Raw genomic sequence first — 23,059 nt, 5'->3', positions numbered from 1 at the left:
TTTGATGTAAGACTTAGTAAGCACGAACCTTACAAGGGTGCATGTACATATACAAAAATGTATTGCTTTAAAAAATTTATTTATCTATTAGACTCGCACGTAAAAGTAACTTCTTAAATATTGATGGACTCCTCATTTTTTTATTCTAGCGTTTATTTTTTGTCATATCTTTGTGTGAATCAATAGTTATACAATTAACAAGTTTTGAAGATTGGAAGTAGCCAAATTATTTTATCATAAACCTTGCAGTTTCAACTATTATTATTATTATTATTATTATTATTATTATTATTATTATTATTATTATTATTATTATTATTATTATTATTATTATTATTATTATTATTATTATTATTATTATTATTATTATTATTATTATTATTATTATTATTATTATTATTATTTTGATCTTCCAATTAAGTCTAAACAAAAGTAGTATAAGGTTCTCATAAAAATTTGCATTTGAATCCAATTATTTCTTCTCTTTGTGATGAAGAAAACTGACGGCTGATACTATTATTTATAAAGAATTAGCTGGGCCCAACGAGCGTTGGCTTGTCCGTGCTAGGAGCCCAGCGATCGCGCAACACCAGCGAGCGCTGGCTTGTCCGAGGGCAGAGCCCAGCGAGCGCTGCATGCCAGCGACCGCTGGCTTATCCGATTGCGGAAGCCTAGCGCGCGCGCAAGACCAGCGAGCGCTGGCTTCGTCAGGCTCGAGCGCTGGGTCCAGCGGCCGCTGGCTTCTTTGCCGCGGGCGCTAGAACCCAGCGAGCGCGTGATTTTGGCAGATTTGTGAATTTTCGTGGTGTTTGGTCGGATTTGTTGATGCCTATTTTTTGAACGAAATCAATGAAAGTCATTCCAACTTAAAAGTTCGTAGATTAACGAATACAACCAGATTTTCATAGACTTTTAAAAGTATTGAACGAATACACACCCAGATTTTAAAAGACTTTTAAAAGTTTTTTAAAGTCTGGGTGTATTAGTTCAAGACTTTAAAAGACTTTTAAAAGTCTGCAGAAATCTATAAAAATCCTGAACAAATACACCCCCCTAAGAGTGAGATGAAAAAACTTTTCTAAATTTACTAATTATCTAACAAAAGTCAAACTTATGTAAATGTTGATCCCATACACTCTATCTTATCATACCAATTAGAGTTAGTCTTGTATGGGGTCCGATTCGTCTTTGAAGGCCTAATTAATCAGCCAAGAAATAGATGGAATTTGATCACTCCTTCATTTACTGTCAAACCTTGCGGGCTGGGCCAGCCCGGCCCATCCCAGCGGGCCTAGGCAATTTTTTGGGTCGGGTTGGGCCGGCCCAAAATTTTAGCAGGCCTCGAAAAATGAAGCCCAGCCCAGTCCTATATGGGCCGTCGGGCGGGTCGGGCTAAAATGGGCCAACAAATTGATAAATTAATATATATATATATATATATATATATATATATATATTACTTTCAAAAATTAATAAATTAAATCAAATTTAAAGAAAAAAAAATTGAAGACAAATTCGATGAAACAAAAAACAACAACCAAAATAATAATACAAAAATATTACTCCCTTTCAAGTCGAAATAAAGTAAAATGACTACCAAAATGTTTGAAAACTTAATCATGTTCGTAAGATGCTGAATTAGAAAAGAATCTATTTTTATAATAATTAGTAGACTAAGAGTCTAAGACTAGCAGATTAGGGAAATATAATTAAATGATGATTTAAAAATCCAAATTGACTAATTATTACTTATTAGACTTATTTTAGTTATTATATTGGAAAAAAACACCTATTTTCTATAAACTAACCGACCGGGCCAATTTGGCCCAAAAGTCCGGCGGGCTTTTTGGCCCACGAGTCGCGTGGCCCGACGGACTGCATGGGTCGGGCCAGATAGGCCCAGTTTTTTTTGGGCCTAAAAAATCCTAGCCCAGCCCAGTTAAAACTACGGGCGGGCCGAGCCACTTTCGGCCCATTTTAACAGCTCTTTCTACCCATGGAAAAATAGGAAGAGAGAGTGTCAAGTGTGAAGTGTGAGAATTATACGAATATTAATGATGATCAGATCTCACACATCACCACATTTCTTGCGTGCACCAGATTTATTGTATTGCACCTCTTACTTTTAGCTTCCTTCTATAATTGTAAACATATATGTTATTTTAAATCCACTCCAAGAGCGATAATAAGAAAATCGTATAGCCTATTACAAATGATTTGAGAGGATACGAAAATATCGGTGATAGAGACAACGTCTACCTCTCACTTTTAGCTTCCTTCTATAATTGTAAACATGTTATTTAAATCTGATTATGAACACATTTAGAGAAACAATATTTCTTTTTTCTTTTTTTTCATAAACTAACAGTATTAAATAAAGAAACTTAAAGTCGCGCCACAGAGGACTCGAACCCAAGACCTTTGGTTGAACACGTAGAAAGCAGAGGGCATTCAAAATATTTTTGTACACACAAACACAAGGCTATGGCTGCACTCGCATTATTGAAATATTGTGAAGCGCATTGTACCGTCTAAGTCAGTGGCAGGGATGTCAATCCAATTCGAAATTTATGGACTCCACGATTAATCCGCTAATCCGAAAGGATTAGGGCTAAAAAATTTTAACCCTATAAAATTACAGCTCAAACAATAGTCTGTAACCGAATAGTCCGACACCTCATAGAGTTGGCCCAAATATAGCTTATTATTTTTTTTAAAGTAAAATATAAGGTTTTATAATCAATTTGTGATTTTAGGGTCCTCATCTTTTTTCTTTCTTAATAACAAAATTGATTACTATATCTCTAAACAAACTCAACAAATTTAATATTAAGGGCCGTCAATTTTTTTTTTCTTTCTTAATAACAAAATTGATTATTATATCTCTAAACAAACTCAACAAATTTAATATTAATTAAAAGGCGGTATTATATAAAAAGAGAAAAGAGAAGCCCATGAAGGCACAGAAAAGCCAACTATGGGCCGAGCCTCGTTAAAACCTTTTTACGAGAAAGAAATCGCAAAAAGGAAAAAGAGTACTCGACAAGAGCAAGACAAAGCGAGCGGAAGGAATTGCTTCAGTAACTCCGGCCTGACCATCGTCCCTAAGTAATTCCGGCTCAAAAAAGAACAAAAAACGAAAGAAAACTCGGAGAAGGGCCAAGTCAGCCACGGACTCGAAACCAGCAGGTCACAACAGCCCCCACGGCCGGGACTAGATGCGTCGAGTGTGACTATGGCTAGCAATGTCTCAGATGACCGCTTCCTCAATGGCCTCTATACCATTATTCCACCACCCCTCTTGTCTAGCAGGATTTGCCATAATGTCCGCCACTGCGTTCCCTTCTCGATAAATATGTGAGACACGAAAAGTGATCTCCTACAGACGAGCTAACGTTTCCTTCCAATAGTTGATGAAACGCCAAGGAACCTCCATCGTGCGCTGCTGAAGAAGCCCAACCACGTACAAAGATCAACAAATTTAATATTAACAATATTAAACATAAGTTATAATATAAAGCTTAAAAAAATTAAATTAGAATAAATTGTTCTTTTCTAAGAAGGGATTATAATTAATTGTTCTAAAAAGAAAAAATTACAAAATAAATCATGAATTTATACTCATTTTATAATTTTGATCTCACTTTTAAACCTTTCTAAATATATATAGAATGTTTGTAAATTTCACAATTGAGACTTCTCCAATTTTTCCTACGATCGAATGATGATGCGAATACCACCACTAACTAAGATTCGATAGAGAAGAAATATTTTGACTTAGTTTAGTGTGAAATTAAATAGAAAACTGATAATATTAGAGTACTATATATTTTTATTTTGTACTGGGAAATATCAATTGCAAAAAGTATAAGAATTTAATTTTTACTCCCTTCGTCCCTGAAATGGCTTCCTCTTTGGGGACGGCACGAGTTTTAATAAAAAGTTGTAAAGTGTATTGATAGTGGAGAAAAAGTGATATAATTATTATTGGAAGTTGTGAAAAGTGTTATAATTAGTATTGGGAGTGGTGAAAAGTAAGAATAAATAAAGTATTATTAGTGGTGGGGTAGGTTTCCAAAAATGGAAAGAAAGAAAGAGGAAGTTATTTGGGGGACGTCCCAAAATGGAAAAAAATGAAGTTATTTAAGGACGGAGGGAGTATTAGCAAAGCTTTAAAATTGAGGTAGAATTTCAAAATAAGTATAAGTTCGTGATTTATTTTACAATTAATCATTTTAATGCACAATTGATTTATTCAGAATTATTTTTATTTTCTAATGCATGCTTTTTATATGAGAAAAATTATTTTGATGTGTATTAAAACAAGTTTCAATATTTTGTGATTATTGATATTTCAAAATTATCTAGATTGATCTCACTAATTTTTTTGATATGTTTGTTTTTTGTTATTTATTAGTATTATTTTAAATTTATAAATATTAAATTTATTTTTAATATTATTATATAGAATTAATATTTATAAGTTATTTCATATATATTGTGTGAGGTATTGTGATACTTTTAGAGCATGCAAATGATACTTTTAATAACAAAAATGATTTTTTAAGGGAAATCGTATTTCTTAAATGCAAATGATATTTTGTATAAAAAATAATGATATATTACATATAATTTTAATGCATACAAATGACACTTTTAGTAACAAATGATAATTTGTCCGATTGATTCTCTAGATCCACCATGGACACAAGTTTGTTCCAACCGCATAGTTAATTCTCTCCATGAGAAAGTTTTTTCAAAATTAAATATAAAGAAATTTTGGTAAACAAAATCACGAACTATTTCTTAATTGTAACATAACTTTTGAAATGTGGCGAATTAAATCACATCCTCTTCAATTTTTGCAATTATGTTCCCCCTTTCACCAATTTTTTCAAATGAGAATCAAACCAAATTACTGCAAATTGGCCTAAGAATTAATGACATGTCAAAACAGTCAAGAAGAAGGCCACAACAAAAGAACATGTAAAATTGCATGTCCTAGATACCACTCCGACGAACGAAAAAAAAAATAAAAAAATGGAGAGACGAAATTGCAAAAATTGAACAGGTGGTGATTTAATTCGCCACACTTCAAAATTCACTCTATAAATACATTTTAGAAATAGTTCGTGATTTTATTTACCAAAAACCCAAATATAAAGCTCCAAAAATCTATATATTGATGTATTCGTATAATTTATTGACTTATTCATTATCAATTCTCATTTTCATAACATTTTTGAATTCTCAATGGAACTTTTCTCTACATTTATATTTTTAAAATTCTCACATATTATTATTGTTTAATAAAAGTAACAAATATGAATTTTTTTATATTTATTAATAAAATATTAAAATTACACTATATACAATATTTCCGCGATGCACGGGAGATGTACTAGTAAATAAAAAATGAATGCTTACATTATACTCCATATAAAATGCATGCATGCAAGTATACGATTCTATGTTTTATTTTACATTTTCTTATTTTAATTTGTAGTTTTTTCATATTTTTAATCAGACATGGTTATATTGACGGCTGGACCGAAAGTGAGAAAAAGAAAAGGTCAAGAAAAATAGAAGAATGATAATTTTATGGACGAAAGTTTTTAGAAGAGATCGATCTCATCACCAGATGCCCAGTGCCCATGATCTTCAACACAGATTCCCTTAGGTAGTTTTCATGACACTATTCTTGAAAAATATATGAATCTATCTATCTAATTTCATTGCAATTTTCTTGATTACTAACTAAAAGATAGGTCATCAAAGAATGAATGAGATTCTACACAGTTTCTCCATTGGTTGCTAGAGAAACATCAGCCCAAGTGTAGACGGATTCATGGCTAAACTCGCCCGTGTTTGGTTTATGGCACGTAGGTGTGGCTGGAACTCGGGGTTCTTGCAAAAGATCCGGTGAACTTCCCAGAGCTGGAGAAGTTCAGGCCAGAGAGGTTCAACCCCGAAGGCGAAGAGGAGAGGAGAAGGCATCCTTACGCCTACATTCCCTTTGGGATCGGGCAGAAGTTCTCATTGCAAGAGATCAAGCTCTCCATGATTCATCTATACAGGAAGTATGTGTTCAGACACTCTCCTCGAGATCTCATGGAGAATCCTCTGCAGCTCGACTACGGCATAGTCCTTAATTTCAGACATGCATGAATGATACGAGAATAGAAGATCAAATAATCATCTTTTTTCATTTTATTTTTCATGGCAAAACTCATAAACAAGTACTACTATATTACAGAATGCACAAGTGAATTTCAAACAATCAAGCTGTTGTAAGTTTCCAATCCCACATTTAGAAATTCCCCTTCCTTATTCGTGTCGGGAGGCAAAGGGGTCGAGACAGGGGCACGGTGAATTATGTGAATAAACGTTGCTGCGGAAAGTACCTTCCGGTGGATTAAGCTAGCACGATTTAACATGACGTTGATGAGTTGGATCTCCAAAGAAAAGATTGAAGTGTAGGATTACATCCTATTTTGGAATTTCCTTCCAAGCCTAGGTGCAAAACTTGAGTCATTTAGTATAGGGCTAATAGCCGCTAAATCCCATAACTATTTGCGTTTTCGCGTTTTGCATCGTTTTCAGAAATTCTACCTCAATATATCACAACTAATTAAGGAGTCGCGATTTGCATCCGGCAAAGTTTTCCGACAACATAAATTAATCTACTTGGCATTTTATTTGCTGACAAGGGTGATTATCATCTACATGACAATTAGTTGTTATTTTTTTTTTAAATGACGTGTCTCACCCTCTCGATTTCTCTCTCTCACTCTCGATCTCTCTCTCTCTCACAGAAACCCTCTCCCTCTCTCCCCCTTGCTTCGCCGCCTCCATCTCCAGCGAGGGCCGCCATTGGCAGCCACTTCGGGGCGGCCGTCACCGTTACTTCCTCAGCCCGGCGCCCCCCCTTTCTCCGCTTCTATTTCTTCTTAGACCCTCCACCCTAATTTCCCCAAATTCCAGAAACCCTTTCCCCCTTAATCTCAGCCCAAAATCTCTCTGAAATTCACTCCCTTTCCTATCATACGACAACGCCCAACGGCTGCTGCCGCTTCACCCTCGATTCACGGCGAGAATCGCCGCCCACTCACATCCGGCGACAACAGCATCAGCCCCCCAGGCTCACTGTCACCGCCGCCCAGCCGCCCTCCACTGCCTCTATTTCCCTCGCTCTCTCATCGGAACGGGCAGCAGCCACCTCCGTTGTCCCGAATCCAAAGGAATTCGCCATTTCAGTTGGATTGCTAGGAGGACGATGAATTCGCCATTTCACCCAATCTTATGAACCCTAATTTCAACTCGAAAATTATGAGATTCAATTCAAAATAAACCCTAATTATACGATTAAAGTTGTTAATTCTAAGAAGAACAAAAACGACGACGTTTTGATATTAATAAAATTAAATAAACGTAAGGCAAAACAACGTCGCTTTGCCTATCGGAATTCTATGCCACGTAGAATAGTCCGGCTGCCAAGTCATCTTCAATTTTGTCGGAAAACTCCGTATGATGCAAATCGCGACTCCTTAATTAGTTGTGATATACTGAGACAAAATTTTTGAAAACGATGCAAAACGCAAAAACACAAATAGTTATAGAATTTAGCGGCTATTAGCCCTTTAGTATATATGAACAAACTTTATGGAGAAATTATTTAAATTTCTCTGCATATATAACTATTTAAATTTTGTGGGGAAATTACATTGATATAGATAAAGGTTATTTATCAATCCGGAACTTAAAGAAAAATACTACTATTAGATAGAGTGTCAATAACTCGAATTATCAATCAAATCCACCAAAAAAAATATATCATATATTCCAATATCTTTATCTATTTGTTCAAATTAACTTGCAGTAATTACAATTGAATTATGTCCAATCTATTAAAACTTACCAACATAATTATATATAATCTAAACAAAATCATCAAAATATGCGATTTTTGAATATAAAGATCAATAGTTTTAAGTGGTGGTCTTGGGTACAATTAGGTTGCACCTTCACTTAGATCATGATCTGCATCCTGATATTTTCATCTGAATCGTATAAATGACATTATTTTGAGTGCGAGTAACTCGATTGTACTCAAATTTTTGTGTAGTTTTAATTATTTGTATTTCAAATTGATAACAATTAAATATTTTATTTCGGATCTCAAATGAAGAATAGAAATCTTAATTGCTGAACTTAACATTATACAGACAAAACTTAACAAGAATTTCTTTAAATGTTAAGATAAGGAGAAATTAACAAATTTAAAATGTCATCTATCTATTATTAAATAGGATACATGTTGAAGCTACCACAATAATTCTCACTCCTAGGTGGCATCCTCATATTCTCTCATTCTCATTTTTCTAAATTCTACATTTTATTGATTTTTTTTTCATATTTTTAATGATAATTATCTTACCATAACTTCCACACCATTAAAAAATGACGTTACAAAATAATCATTAATGACATTTAATTTATTTCCTAATCTATCTATTATTAAATAGAATACAAGCACCTTGCATTTAAAATATAATTAACTATTAATTATTCATTATGATATTTCAATCAACACATTAAAAAATGACGTTACAAAATAATCATTAATGACATTTAATTTATTTCCTAATCTATCTATTATTAAATCTATCTATTATTAAATAGGATACATGTTGAAGCTACCACAATAATTCTCACTCCTAGGTGGCATCCTCATATTCTCTCATTCTCATTTTTCTAAATTCTACATTTTATTGATTTTTTTTTTTCATATTTTTAATGATAATTATCTTACCATAACTTCCACCCTAATACAAGCACCTTGCATTTAAAATATAATTAACTATTAATTATTCATTAAGATATTTCAATCAACACATTAAAAAATGACGTTACAAAATAATCATTAATGACATTTAATTTATTTCCTAATTTTATAATTGTTTTCTGCCTATATATATTTCACAAATCTGCAATTAAAATCATTAATGCACTTCATCTTTATTTTGCTCATTCATTTCGATATTCCCGATTAAAGGAAGCACAATTTTGATATAAAAGGTGTTACGGCACTAAGAGTATTGCCATCCAGATTGGAGAAGTGATTGTGGAGTAAAGATACAAAAGCCAATCTAACGATCAAAATAATATGCGCAGATCTTGATATTGGAGAACTAAGTGATTGAGCCGATGGCGAAGTACGGTATCGTAATAAGCGTCGGACAAGATGATTTAACGATTGTTACAATTTTCTACAGCAACTTTCTTACACAATTTGATGATACTGATTCAATGGTATACTACTCTAATCATATTCAGCTTATATCATGTTTGATTTTTTTTAGAATTATGTATCAACGTTTATGTAATTTGCTATTTACCATTAAGGAAATTGATATTCGTTTGATATATGGTTAAATAAAGTGTGTTAGCTATTCAACATCAAATTCTTCAACTAATAGGAGAATATTCAATTCCAATATTTTTTTTATCATAACAAGTAATTCCACTATTAACACAATATGTGATGCATTACCATGAATTGAGATTCCCGATTTCTTCTTATTTCACTCTCCTATGTAGCTTTATTACAAAATTTTATTTTTATTTATTAACAATTCTACAGTTCTTTGTTTTAACAATATACAATTATACATCCTGCCTGATTCATTTTATTTTAATTTTAAAACACAAAAGAAATATTTCTTTCTCCCATATCCAATTTCCCTTTTTATGTCCAAGCCAAAATCATTAAAATTAATTAAATAATTAAAATTTGAGACTTCTAATTGCTATTTACTAATATTATTCATTTAAATCTAATGAAAATTTATGTGATTTTTAATTAATATCACTAGATTTCTCTAATTTGCTATGGATCATGAGGTTGAATTTTCTATTTATAAACAATTCAAAAATTGGATCGTCTTTGTAAAAATAATGACCCAAAACTAAAAACTAAATGTTAGTATATAGATTATTATCTCAGTGATGGAATTTACTAACAATAACAACAACACCAATCACAACAATAACAACCAGAATGATGATGATGAGATGATGATGTACTATGATATTTTTAATTTGGATAATAATTTAGAACAGTGGAAAAAAATTATCTAAAAGTCTAAGGAGTTTTATATTTGTATAATATCCAAATATATATTTTGAATTTAATTTTTTATATTATTTACTATATCATAATTGTTACAAGTTATATTTGCAATTGTGTAGATTGTAATAACTTTTAAATCGGTTTAATGAATTAACATGTATTACTATATGAGTCGATAATGGGTAGTAAAATTACTTACTACACGAGGCTTGGACGAATAAAATTACATATATAAATGAAATATCTAAATTGTTTAAAGTTATGTTTTCTAGAGAGCTGACAATTGGAGTTATGATTGAAATAATAATTTCACATTTGATCAAACTCAAGACGAGATATTGCTCAAAACACAATTATGGTATTTCAAGTTTCAGACGAGATGATGCTCAGAAGTTAGAGGTGGTCTATCAAACTCTAGATGAGATGATGCCCGAAACTCGGTGGACTTTTCAAATTCCAAATGATATGATGTTCGATAACTCAATTATGATTTTTTAACTCCGACGAGATGATTATCGTAAGTTAGTTTATAATCTTACAAGCTTGATCATATATATATATATATATATATATATATATATATATATATATATATATATATAATACTCCCTCCATTCGCGATATCATTTTCACATTGTGGACGGCGTAGGTTTTAAGAAAAACGATGGACAGTAGTAGATATATAAGAGCATCCACAGTAGGGTGACTTGATAGCTGACCTTATAGAAGGGGGACCATATTGAGTAAAGAGGTCGCAGTGGAGCGACTTCATAGCTGACTTGATCTTTTTAATTTTGATTTAAGTAATTGTGTTATTTAAATTTAATTGCACAAATTTAAATAACACAATTACTTAAAATAAAAATTGCATTAATACTAATTACTAAATATTTATATATAAATTTTAAATTGAAAAAAAATTACAATAAAAAATACAAGCCTAAATATTTTCAATTTTTCTTTACTACTTTATAATTTTAAATTAAAACTAATTAAAAATAAAAGCCCAAATATTAAAACCCCAATTCTAATTTAAAACCCTAAACTATTCATATAATGGCGCCGCTTGATCTGCGCTTCATTATCACTTCTTCATCTCCTTCATTTGCGCCGAGTCCCCTATATTAATCGGTTTTTTCGTTATTTTATTTTATTTTATTTTCTACGCGTGTTAAACACGCGCTCGACTTTAAAGGGATCAGGTTGTACCCGATAAATCGGGGCACCATTGAGACTTCGCCGTTTGCAGTGGAAAACCTGATTGGGTGACTCGAGTCACCCCCATCGAACCACCCACTGTAGGTGCTATAAGTGTGGATATTGTAGTGAGTGGAGTTTGGACCCCACAATAAAGACATTTTTTGATGAAATTATAAGGTTAAATTAATAAAGTGTTACATGGACCTTACAATTATAAATAGTGAAAACGATATCGCGAATGGAGAGAGTATATGATACTTACAATTTAATATATTCAATTTCTCGTCGAATTTCGACGGGTTATTCACTAGTTAAGTAAATAAACAAACGTGCCCCAAAATTTTTCCCAGAATTTTAACGATTTCTTCTTCTTTCACGATTTCTAATTCTAACCAGTGCTAAGCCGTTTCACTCAAATCCGTCTATCATTTCCTCTCTTAAATCCTACCACCAGCATCCTCTCTCTCTCTCTCTCTCTCTCTCTCTCGAAATGGCACAATCTCAGGGAACAAGTGTCTCCCTCAACACTGAAATCGTGCTACCGAACGACGTTATCATCGAGATTCTCAGCTGGCTCCCAGTAAAATCCCTCTTGAAATTCAAATGCGTCTGCAGATCATGGCGAGCCCTAATTTCCAGCCGACGCTTCATCAAAGCCCAACTCGAGAGCTCAAAATCAGCCCCAAATTTAGCCCGCGATATGCTCGCTATTCCCTGTGAAGATGAAATACGTAATCTTAAGGTGTGTTCGGTTAGTTCGATGCTGCATGAATCTGTTTCTCAAGTATACGATTTCAGTTATCCATTCGATTCATCATCTTGTGTGGTGGAAAGTTCGCGTGATGGTTTACTACTACTGTCGTCGTCAGACGAAATGATTCTGTGGAACCCATCTACGAGAACTTGGAAAACTCTTCCTGATTTCGACCAGGAATTCGTTCATGGGTATGAATTATGTTATGATAAATCGAGTGATGACTATAAAGTGGTGGCGTTTTCCGATTCTTCAAATTCAATAGTAACAGTTTATAGTTTGGGGAATGATGAGTGGAAAAGGATCAAGGATATAAGTAGTCTGGTGATGGGAGGTAGTTTGGTGATGACTTGCAATGCGTTTGCAAATGGGAAGTTGTATTGTTTGATTGAGCCGGACTTTGGATCCTATTCGGATATTCTCTCCCTTGATTTGGAGGAGGAGGAGTTTGAGATACTGCAAATGCCAAGCTATGTGAAGGTTATTAATGGTTCATCTTTGGCAGTGTCTGAGGGGTCGCTGTTCTTGCTCTGCCCTCATCTGAATATGACTCGTGCAGATGTGTGGATCTTGGATGGTTGTAGTGTGGGAACCAGGAATTGGACTAAGGTCGTTACTATGCCCTGTTGCCCTGATGGTCGTTGGACGTATGCTACATATTCAAGGTTATTGTATGTGTTGAAGAATGGTCTGGTAATGTTCTGTATTGTTGATACTATTGTGGTGTACAATACAAAGGATGGCTCGTTTAGGTATCATCATATTGGAGACACTGATGGTATAGAATATACTTATGTTGAAAGTTTAGTTTCACCGTTGGGATGTTGTGATACTGAATGAAGAAGGTGCATCTTTGTTTGTGCTGTTTGCTAATTTCCGATGTTGGAACTATATCTTTTGTATTTGCATGGTGACGAAGGGATTTTTCCTCAGCCGCTATAGGGTTCTCGTACCACTCGTGTTAGCCCTCCATTTCTCCATTGGAGGTTTTCCCCTAATTATTTTCCTTTTTAAAAATCTCTGTATCTGCATTTGGTGGTTTTTATATTTACTTATTTTCTTGTCTCTCTGTGTGTGTGTGAACGGAGGGCGGTGGGTTTTAAAAATCACCCTTTATGGAGAGGAACCATGCAGATACTGTAGTGGTCTCTTTTCCGACAGTGAGGCTGTGTGATGGCACATCAACGAGAAAGAGTTCTACGCAGTTAGAAAGACGTTTAAAAAATGACCGTTATTTCTGGTTGCTAAAAAATTTGTCTTGAAAGTCGATAACACTAACGTTAAGGCTTTCTTATCCAAGAAAATTGAATCTAAACCTGAAAATGTTATATTACTAAGATGGCAGGCTGAATGTCAATATTATGATTTCGATATTGTCATTTTGAAATCTGATGATAATTATGTTCTTGCAGATTTCCTAATAAGGGATGGAGCCAACTGAGGTTGACGCCATCATTATAAACCAAAGGCAACTCCAGGATAACATGGATATGCTACAACAGGAATGACAAGAGTGTACTCTATGCCAAACAAGCTGGAAGGATACAGTCGGCTGATGAAGCCAAAGTGTCTGACCGTATACAAGAATGCCTTAAGAAGATGATAAATCTTCATAAAGCAACCCAAGGACCGCTCTTGCGCGGAATCATGGAACCCTTGATTAAAGTAGGCATTACCGTATCGACCGGATTACCGGTAGCAGGGGATTCAAGTACCCCTTGCACAAGTCTTGAGGCTAAGGTTACAAAATCGGACCCTCAAGGAAAAGATGTTGCTAAGGAATCACTTCCTAAACCAACATGTCAACCCTCCACCTCTGGGGAAAAAGAGGGAGAGATCAGCCTTAGGCCGTTGACTGACAAATCTAAGGTTGATACTAATTTTGTTGAAATGTCTCATTCTTGGCAGCTGTACCAGAGCAGATGGGAGAAACTCAACACGAGAAAGGGCATTAATCCAGGAAATTTCCAGGTTGATGTCGGAGAAAAATATCCGCGGGTGTGGATGACCACCGACGCCCATCCACAGAATGTTAAGGAATGGTATGAGTTTGGAGCGCTGACTTCGGTTTATACCATATCCCCAGCATTCACCGAAATTAAAGGTCTACCAACAGGGACAGAGCCAGGAATTAAGTTCGGGAGGGGCTGAACCTATACGGGGGTTCGGGGGCGGTAGCCCCAGAGAAAATTTTTTTGGGCATTCCGTATATTTAAGACATTTTTTAATTAAAATATGAGCATAATAGTAATAATAACAAACAATATTTTTATAGATTATATAGTTTCAATATATTACAAATTAGTTTCAAACACTGCAAATTTTTTTTGAACATTTCGTATATTTTAGGTATTTTTTTATTAAAAGACAAGTATAATCTAAATAACAAACAAATTTTTTTTTGGGCATTTCATACAGTTTCTATTACAAGACAAGCATAATAATAATAATGAACAATATTTTAATAGATTATATAGTTTTAAATAACACGATTATCCTTAAATTAAGTATATACGGGTGAATATAACAAGCAAATCAACTTTTGTATAACAAAGTTAAGACATATATCTATATATATTTTCGAAAAAAAAATCTCAAAATTTGGGAGGGGGCTTCAGCCTCCCCGGGCACCCCCCTGGCTCTGTCCCTGTCTACCAAGATGGATCCAAGAAACGGTGTATGACGCCTGGGAAAATAACGAGTCCCTCAAACGAGGGGATGTTTTGGAGCTATACTTTTTCAGTGCAGCGCTAGAACCTGCAGCCTGCAGGGAAGAGGATTCATGAAGCTTTCCATTTCATAAAGCTTCGAAGACCCGACAACCAGGCCTTAAACCGAATCAAGGCCCCTGATTATCAGTCCTCAATCGTTGCTACATTCAAGGAGGATCAAATCTCCACCAGACGAGCATGGGGATTGTGGGTCTGTCTCACAGAGATGGACAAAGTCAAGTCCAGATTTAAGTTCTTCCAGAATCAAGTCTGGGATCGTTCCTGTTAAACACTATGACCGGAACCACCACCAAATTTGCCGAAAAGGCCTTTGAAGAAAAAAGGCTAACACTTTGGCAAAATAAGATCGCGGGGAGCAAGGAGACTCGTCGCAAGTTCTGTAATATGGCTCACTTGAGCCATTGGAGCGAGCATATCTACGCGGAATGTCCAACGCAGAAGGAACCGGAGTTCGAAAGGGTTTTCTCCCGAAACCTGACCGAAGAAGATTTCGGTCTGATGAACATAAGGAGCACAAAGATCCACGTGGACGAGCACCTCGGGCACAAAAAAAGTAAGATACCCGACAGAGAAAAGGGAGTCATGTGACTCACAACTGGAATCCCACTCGCCAAAAAAAAAACGACAAAAGGGAGTGGGTCATCATACATGCGGACAACTCACCAAAAGCAGTCGACAGAAGTGAGTGGAGGAAAAAAGTAGCCGGCCCCTACCAGCATTATCACAAGATAATAAAGAAATGGTCCAGCCTCACGTGAGGGCACTAACAAGTGTCGGCAATCACATGGCCGACAAAAGAAAATGGCTATCACATTCAACACAAGCTAGCCACTCGGAAAGAGAATCCAAGGCCAATCATCAAGGAAGGTAGAGGGTATCAGACCTCTATATAAACCAAGCTCTGGAGATGAAGAGATCATCGAAAAATCATCACAACTTCACACAACACACTCTCTCTCTAGAAATCTATCTTTGTAACATTTAAATTTTAGTTTTCAAAGTTTTAGTTTAAAGTTTTAGTTCTTTTAATTTTATGTACACAAGTGTTAAGCTACTAATGAGTAGCTAAACAAGTTTGTCTCATCCCTTAGGGAGATTTTATGAAATAAATTAAATATTTTATAATTCATCTTTAAACGCTTTGTTTTTGCTCAACTTTACGGTTTAGTAAAAAAAATTCTTTCATTTTCCAACAAAGTACTATACGTCGGAACTTAGTGAAGGAGAAAGGTTGCAACCATTCCTTGCGAGCGCGTGGTTGGACGGAGCCTTGGGGGCAGACGGTCCGTAAAACGCAATAAGTACTGACTCTTGAAGAAGACCATTCGACTAAAGGTATAATGTTGGTTTATGTTTAGATTAATTTTGAATTGTTACGGAAGCATGTTGAGCCTGATAAGTCTTCACCGACTATTTCTGATTTGAACATGGAATTGTATTATAATGAATTACTAGAGTATTTGTTAAAGGGTAGTTTTGTCATTAATTGTGAGTTGGGTAAGTTTGATATATGTTTTATGAAAATGGGTATATTTTAAATTTTGACCCATATTTTAATACTAATAAGAACATTGTCGAATATCGATCTTAAAATGTATGTATCATTCAACAAATATAATAGCGCATAAATTAGCTAAATTTTATGTGTTCACTAATTTTATATAGTACATATTTTTTTATTTTCTTTCAGACACTCCAACAATTTCATCATTCAACCATATTTCAATCTACAATCGAGTTAACACATCGAGATTGATTGTTATATTTTCGCAAATTAAAGAAAACTTGAACTATTTGCTACATAAGTATATCATGTCACATTCTTAGGTACCACCTAGTTATGTCTTAATCTTTTTTTATTTTTGTCTTTATGAGCACACACGTGCACGGCACATGATGAAATATTTAAGATATATATTGCGAGTCAGGTCCACTGCTATTATTGAGTGTCGGTGATTTTTTTATTCTTATGCCTTTCGCGTTCTTCTTCTTTTTTAGAATTTTTTCGTGGAAAAAATAAAGAATTTTTTCGTGGAAAGAATTAACAATAATTTTTATATTTTTCCATGATAATTCAAATTGTAGAATGGGGGGTTAACTGTAGTGAGCAAAATCCGTCAACTTGGTCTTCTATATAAACATCCAGACTGGATCATAAAGGCACACGAAAAATCCTACTTGCTCTCTACTTCTGAATTCTCTCTACTCTGCCACCACGCTGATTGCTCTTCCGAGTCGAAAATAGCCAACTTGGCCTATCTCTGCCTCCCACCTTCCATCATCACAACCCGCTGTCACCGTTTCCATCCTCCGACGCCGCTGACACCTTGGAATAACCTCTCATTCCAACCTATCTTTCTCTCTTATTTCAATTTGCTTATCATTCTATTTTGATATTCCGTTATTGACTTGAGCGTCGAGGCTCTACGGTCGACACCCCTTCCCGGTGTTCAACCTAGGGCTCTTATGTGTTCTTGTGTTGACAGGTTGCTAGTGCCCAATCTATCCGGACGTCTAGATGTCAACTTCAATTGTAGATTTTAGCCTCTACAATCATGCTTTAAATTAAATGATAACAACCCAACTAAATAAATAAAATGGGCCCAACACTTATCAAAAACGGCCCAAGACCCGGCCCAACCTTCCACCCCTTTTTCTTCAACCACAGAACACACGCACACACTCCCAGCTCTCCTTCTCTCCCTCTCGGTTCACGCTAGAACCCACCCCTTCACCATTGCAAATCCATTGCCGCCGGAGCAACAACGACAACCACTGATACCCCCGGAAGAAACCCACCTCCCCCTCACTTGCCCTCTGTCTCACCGAACCCGGCGAAAACAACCTCCACGCCGCCTCCACGTTCCTCCTCCTTGGCGACAGCGAGGCGCCGCCGTCTCCCTCTATCCGATTGACAGCAACCCAGCCGCCACCAGAATCCTGCCTCCCTCTGCTCTCTCAACTCTCTCCTCATCTCTGCATACACCAGCGACAACCGCGCCCTAGATCCCCATATAACTCTTCTCCCCTATTGAAATTTCGGCGACCACAGCGGCTCCTCGCTGCCGTTGTGCCTCTCCCTCTTACTACGACCCAGATCTACATCACCGTCTCCCTCTACTCTCTCCATAATCCGGCGACAGACGGCGAGGTCGCCGCCAACAGCAACAACCACCGTCTGCCGCCTCCATCTACTCAACTCAGCAGAATCAAGGCCTTCCCCCACTTCTCAGATCAACCCAAACAGTGACGTCACCCCTCCGACTCGACACCAACAACGTCCCCGGTTCAGAGCACAAATCAAAGTCAAGTCTCTACTTGCTAAATTGTTATTCTTGTGTAAATCACCATTTCTGTACTAAGTTCTTGCAAATGTAAAAGTTTGCATTTTTAAAATTTATACAGTTTCGTATATTTTGCAAAATCTTGACAATATCAAAGTACATATATGAATGATATGCGTGAATGAGTTGTGGTCAGGGTGTTTGCAAAAGAATCGAAATAGAGGAGGAAACTAAGAGGTTAATGTGAAACCTTGGAGAATGTAGTTGATGTTTGGGGTTTGCTTTGCTGCTGTATAACTTGACTTCAGTGTATAGGAGTATAGGACTTTGCACTTTGAGTTTCCTTGCTTGCGAAATAATATGTGTGAAATGTGAGAGAGCTTTGGCCCTTGAGAACCCTTTATTCTTCCTCTTTTTTTTTAGAGTTAAGTGTTATGAATGTAAAAAGGGCTAGCTGATGTTATGGTGAATGAGGAAGAGGAAGGTTGGTCCTTACGTGAAGCAGGGGATTTAATCACTATTGGAATAGTAAATTGTACTTACAAAGGATGACAAAGGTGGAGTAAAGCGTGGAAAAGTAGTATGGTTGTTGATAGGTGTTGTTGGAAAATTTGATGTGATTATACTACAATCTTTTTAATGCAGTGAACAGATCTCTAATATTTCTTCAATGTTTTGCTAAATAAGAAGTTCGTCGAATTCTCAAATACTCAAATAAATAAATAAAAATATGCAATGCACACGAAGTTCGTGACCTCTATTCCACAATACGATTTTTGTGTCGATAGAACTTCTTAAGAGGGAGTGACACATGTTTTAAGACTAAATTGTTGAGTGTATTGAGAGTGGTGAAAATGTGAAAAAATAAGAATAAATATGGTATTATTAGTGGTGGGTATAGTAAATAGAAGTTTTTTTTGTGAACGTCCCAAAAAGAAAATTTGGGAAGTTTAATTAATTAATTTATGTTTTAATAACTAATAATTAATTTTTTTTTAATTCCAATCCTACCCTATTTAACATTAATTCATCATTGGTCGGAAAAAAGGTGACTAGTCATTTATGTTTTTCTACTCTTGAAATTAAATTTAGTATAATATTAAATTAATTTCAATGCATAAATGAAGATATAAATATACATACAAGTGTATTTTATTGATTAAAATATAGTATAATAGAATACATAAATTAAATCAATAACATATACTCCCTCCGTCCCAATAAAAGTGGCTACATTTCCTTTTTGGGTATCCCATTAAAAGTGGCTACTTTCTAAAAATGACAAAAGTTTACTTTAATTAAGTCAACAATTACTCACTAATTTGGTCAACAATTGTAGGCCACTTTCTAAAAATTAGTACTCACTAATTTTGGTGGGTCACACTAAATTAAAACATAACAATCCCCTTCTTAATCTCCGTGCCAAAAAAAAATGGCCACTTTTATTGGGACGGAGGGAGTATATATATATATAGTTGGACTTATACTAAAATATTTTTCTAGATTTATTGTTGCAAAGGCAGGTCTATAAAAGTACCCTTGAAAGTCCACCTTGTATCTCTTGAAAGTTTGGTAATTGTTTTCTGCAATCAAACTCAGTTTGAAGGATTAAGGGAGTCTGAATCAAAATAGGGACACCTATAAACACTGATATTTTGTTGCAACAGACGAACAGGACAGCCAAAAGTATGCAGCCTCGGTAGTTGGCTAAATGTTACTTTCCATAACCTAGGAAGGGCATCATCGTCTTTGTACTTGACTTTCTTGCCTTCTTCTTTGATTGTTATCTCCAGGAATTTACAGTCACGGACTTCAAGTTCCTCTAAGTTGGCAAGACACCGAACAACTGATTCCAAAAATACGAATTGTAGCTTCGGGCATGCATCAATCACAAGATACTTAAGAGCTCCAAAGTTTGTCCATGGCGCAGGCCTCTTGAAGGTTCTCTTCAACCACCCTGCCTGTCGGGGTGGCGTCCAGATTCGCCTCAGTTGAGGTAGTGAGTACATTCCCAAAAATTCTAGACATGGAAATGCATCTCCACCACTTTTCTCATCCAGAATCTCTTGCAATTCCCGACAATCTATTACGAGACAGAACTCCAATGCCTTGAAACTAGAAATGTTGAATTCAGATAAACTCCGGAGCTCAACGTGATGATCCAAGTAGAATGATGTGGCACGGTTGAGAACAGTGTTAACAATTCGGGATGCCACATGATCTCCATCAATATATTTCAAGCATTTGTTTCCTCGATGGAACAATTTCTCCACCTCTTTTGATACCGGAATTACTGTAGACCTCATCACACCTACACCTTGGGTCACAGTAAAAAAGAACCTCTTCAAGCGCTGCTTCTTCCACGAAGGGCTTGATACAATGAAATTCGCAAACGCTTCCACTTGTGGAAATTTGAGTTCAAGAAAGGTGAGCCCCTCCAACTTGGTGATATCGTTTATTATGCACTCCACACCTTCTCCCGACCACCGACGATCTCCAAGCTTCACCCAAATGCTAAGCGACTGCATTCCTCTCATATTTGCTACAAAAGAAGGAGTAGCATATTGAGATGGGAAATATAGTTTGTGTTCGCTTTCAAGCGGTGAATAAAAGGTTAGCTTCATGATCTTCATTCGTTGAAGCAGGCAGATCTCATTGGGGAGTCCGCGGAGGCAAGTGCCGGAAAGATCTAATACCTCCAATGTCTTGAGGTGTCGTATTTCAGGCGAAAGCGTTTCAAGATTTCTGCAGTTCCTCAACAGCAGCACTGCGAGCTTCGGAAGGTTGAAAAGCGAATAAGGTAAGGTTTTAAGTTCGGAATCTGATAAGTCTAGAAAGCACAAATCCGGCATCGTGTCGAAGAAGTTTGGATGAATGGAAGTTAAACGTGTGTTTCTCTGTAGGAATAAGGCCAGTGAATTAGGGTAGTTCGCGTGTAGCTTGCACAAGTCCTGCTCCACCAGATTCAGGATAGCATTCAGTGGTGATGCTGATGGATAATCTCCGATCACTATGAACAGGTTATGCATATTTAGCCATAGATGCTCATCCTCTACATAAACTGAATAAATTGGATCTTCTTTGAAACATTGAATAGGATTAGAGACTGCACTATTCTTGCTTCTTTCCGCATTTGATTGCATGTTTACTGCATCAAATAAACTTTCATATCATAATCACAATCCAAACCACGTTCAACATAAAAATATTTCACAAGCACAATCCTGTGTTAGATCCACGCACCATGATCTGATTAAACATACTCCTCACTCCCATACCTTGTTTAATTTCCTTTTTCATATATGTTCCATATATATATAGGCTTTTTTTTTTACTCATTTACTAATTTATTCCTATTTAATTTTGTAATTTTCTCCAACTTTAATTCTTCATTAAATAATACGAAATATGGACATATATATTAGAAAGTTTACTTATATATTTTTATTTTAAATTATTCTTCTTAATTCTTGTGTAAATTTCACTCAGCCTCAGCCTAGCTATATAAATGGGATGAAGGGTGTATTTTTACAAGTTGAAGAGTGTTTTGCCCACATTAAGCTGTAAATCTTCAACCTTCGCTAATGAATGTCTCATCGGAAAGAGAGAGAACGAAAAAAATAATCATAAACTCCCATAAAAACTATCGCCAAAAGAAAAAGAAAACTAATTAATGCCTCATAATCTCCTCAGGCTGTACTGTAGCAGCCAGGCCCGCCACTAGAATATATATAAAAGAAAATAATATATTAAGGCGTGATATATTTTATTGAAATATCTCTTATAATATATAATATATTAATAATAGTATCTCCTAATCACGGTAGATTTAAATTCAATTTTAATAACCGTATTTTCGTCGGTCAATTAATTGTCTCATGCACTTCACTCAAAATCCCTTTTATATTCCCGCCTCAATCCACTAATTCGTAATCTTTGCATTGATTATATATATATATTGATAAATTTATAATATTAAATAAATTAATTAAAAGATCGCGCCACATGAGACTCCGAACCCAAGACCTTTTGGCCTTAGAATTTTAGAATCAGTTATGCATTGATTATATTTTAGAATTTATATTATGCATTGATTATATTTTAGAATTAGTTATGTTAATGAATTGATTATGGAAATTTTGGGCAAAAAAATTGGGTTAATTTCATATAAATACACTAATTTTGATCAAAATCTATTTTTGACATGTACTTAGAAAAGTTCAATAAAATATACAAACTTTATTAATTGTTCAATTTTCACTTTAATGAGTCATGTAGATGCTACATAGACGCCATGTAGACGTCATGCCATATCCGATGAGTCATGTAGACGTGATGTCATTTGTTGTGAGTCATGTAGACATCATTTATGGAGTTAAAATTGAACAACTAATAAAATTCGTGTATTTTATTAAACATTTTTAATTACGCATTAAAAATAAATTTTAGCCAAAGCTAATGTATTTATATGCTATCATCCCAAAAAAATTATAGTATCTATATATCAAAGCTCAATTTGAAGATTTGGTGTTTGTCAAATTGTTTCACAATTTTAAAACACACGTCACTATACCATCCCGTTTCATGGTTCTCTTCTCTGTCCTAAACACTCCATCATCCTTGCAAATTTATATAAATATAGATATTAAACATAACTTTTAATTAAGAAAAATTAAATTTCCAATAATTTAATAAAAGAAAAATAAAAACAAAGATATAAAATTATGTACTTTGTAATATTTTCTTATATACAATGCTTGTCATTTCTATCATCTACAAAATTAAAATTATTTGTTGCGATCTCAAATTCATTATGCAAATACATACTTCCTGAGTCTCATTGATGACTTTCATTCCTTTTTTATCTGTATCATTGATAATGACCTGATCTAAAAATAGCACTTAGTTTACACTATAAACTTACTTTACACATCATCTTTACAAATGATCCCTACTT

The 23,059-nt window shown here is 35.0% G+C and overlaps 3 protein-coding genes across 3 annotated transcripts; 2 read left to right on the top strand and 1 right to left on the bottom strand.

Annotated features, from left to right (window-relative positions):
• The first annotated feature begins 5,529 nt into the window (after positions 1-5,529).
• LOC130993756 (cytochrome P450 711A1-like) lies at positions 5,530-6,168 on the top strand. Its single transcript, XM_057918792.1, has 2 exons — positions 5,530-5,556; positions 5,887-6,168. The coding sequence occupies exons 1-2, from the start codon at positions 5,530-5,532 to the stop codon at positions 6,166-6,168; spliced, it is 309 nt and encodes a 102-aa protein (XP_057774775.1).
• A 5,518-nt stretch (positions 6,169-11,686) lies between these two features.
• Positions 11,687-13,149, top strand: LOC130992044 (F-box/kelch-repeat protein At3g23880-like). Its single transcript, XM_057916507.1, has one exon. It carries the CDS (start codon positions 11,823-11,825, stop codon positions 12,924-12,926), a length of 1,104 nt encoding a protein of 367 aa, XP_057772490.1. The 5' UTR covers positions 11,687-11,822; the 3' UTR covers positions 12,927-13,149.
• A 6,548-nt stretch (positions 13,150-19,697) lies between these two features.
• LOC130993755 (probable disease resistance protein At4g27220) lies at positions 19,698-21,245 on the bottom strand. The gene has a single exon (XM_057918791.1). The coding sequence runs from the start codon at positions 21,243-21,245 to the stop codon at positions 19,698-19,700; it is 1,548 nt and encodes a 515-aa protein (XP_057774774.1).
• Between the last annotated feature and the right edge of the window lie 1,814 nt (positions 21,246-23,059).

The sequence above is a fragment of the Salvia miltiorrhiza genome, chromosome 7 (assembly GCF_028751815.1).
Source record: "Salvia miltiorrhiza cultivar Shanhuang (shh) chromosome 7, IMPLAD_Smil_shh, whole genome shotgun sequence".
Taxonomy (NCBI): Eukaryota; Viridiplantae; Streptophyta; class Magnoliopsida; order Lamiales; family Lamiaceae; genus Salvia; species Salvia miltiorrhiza.
Note: the sequence above shows the minus strand (reverse complement) of the source record. Positions and strands in the feature narration are given on the sequence as shown.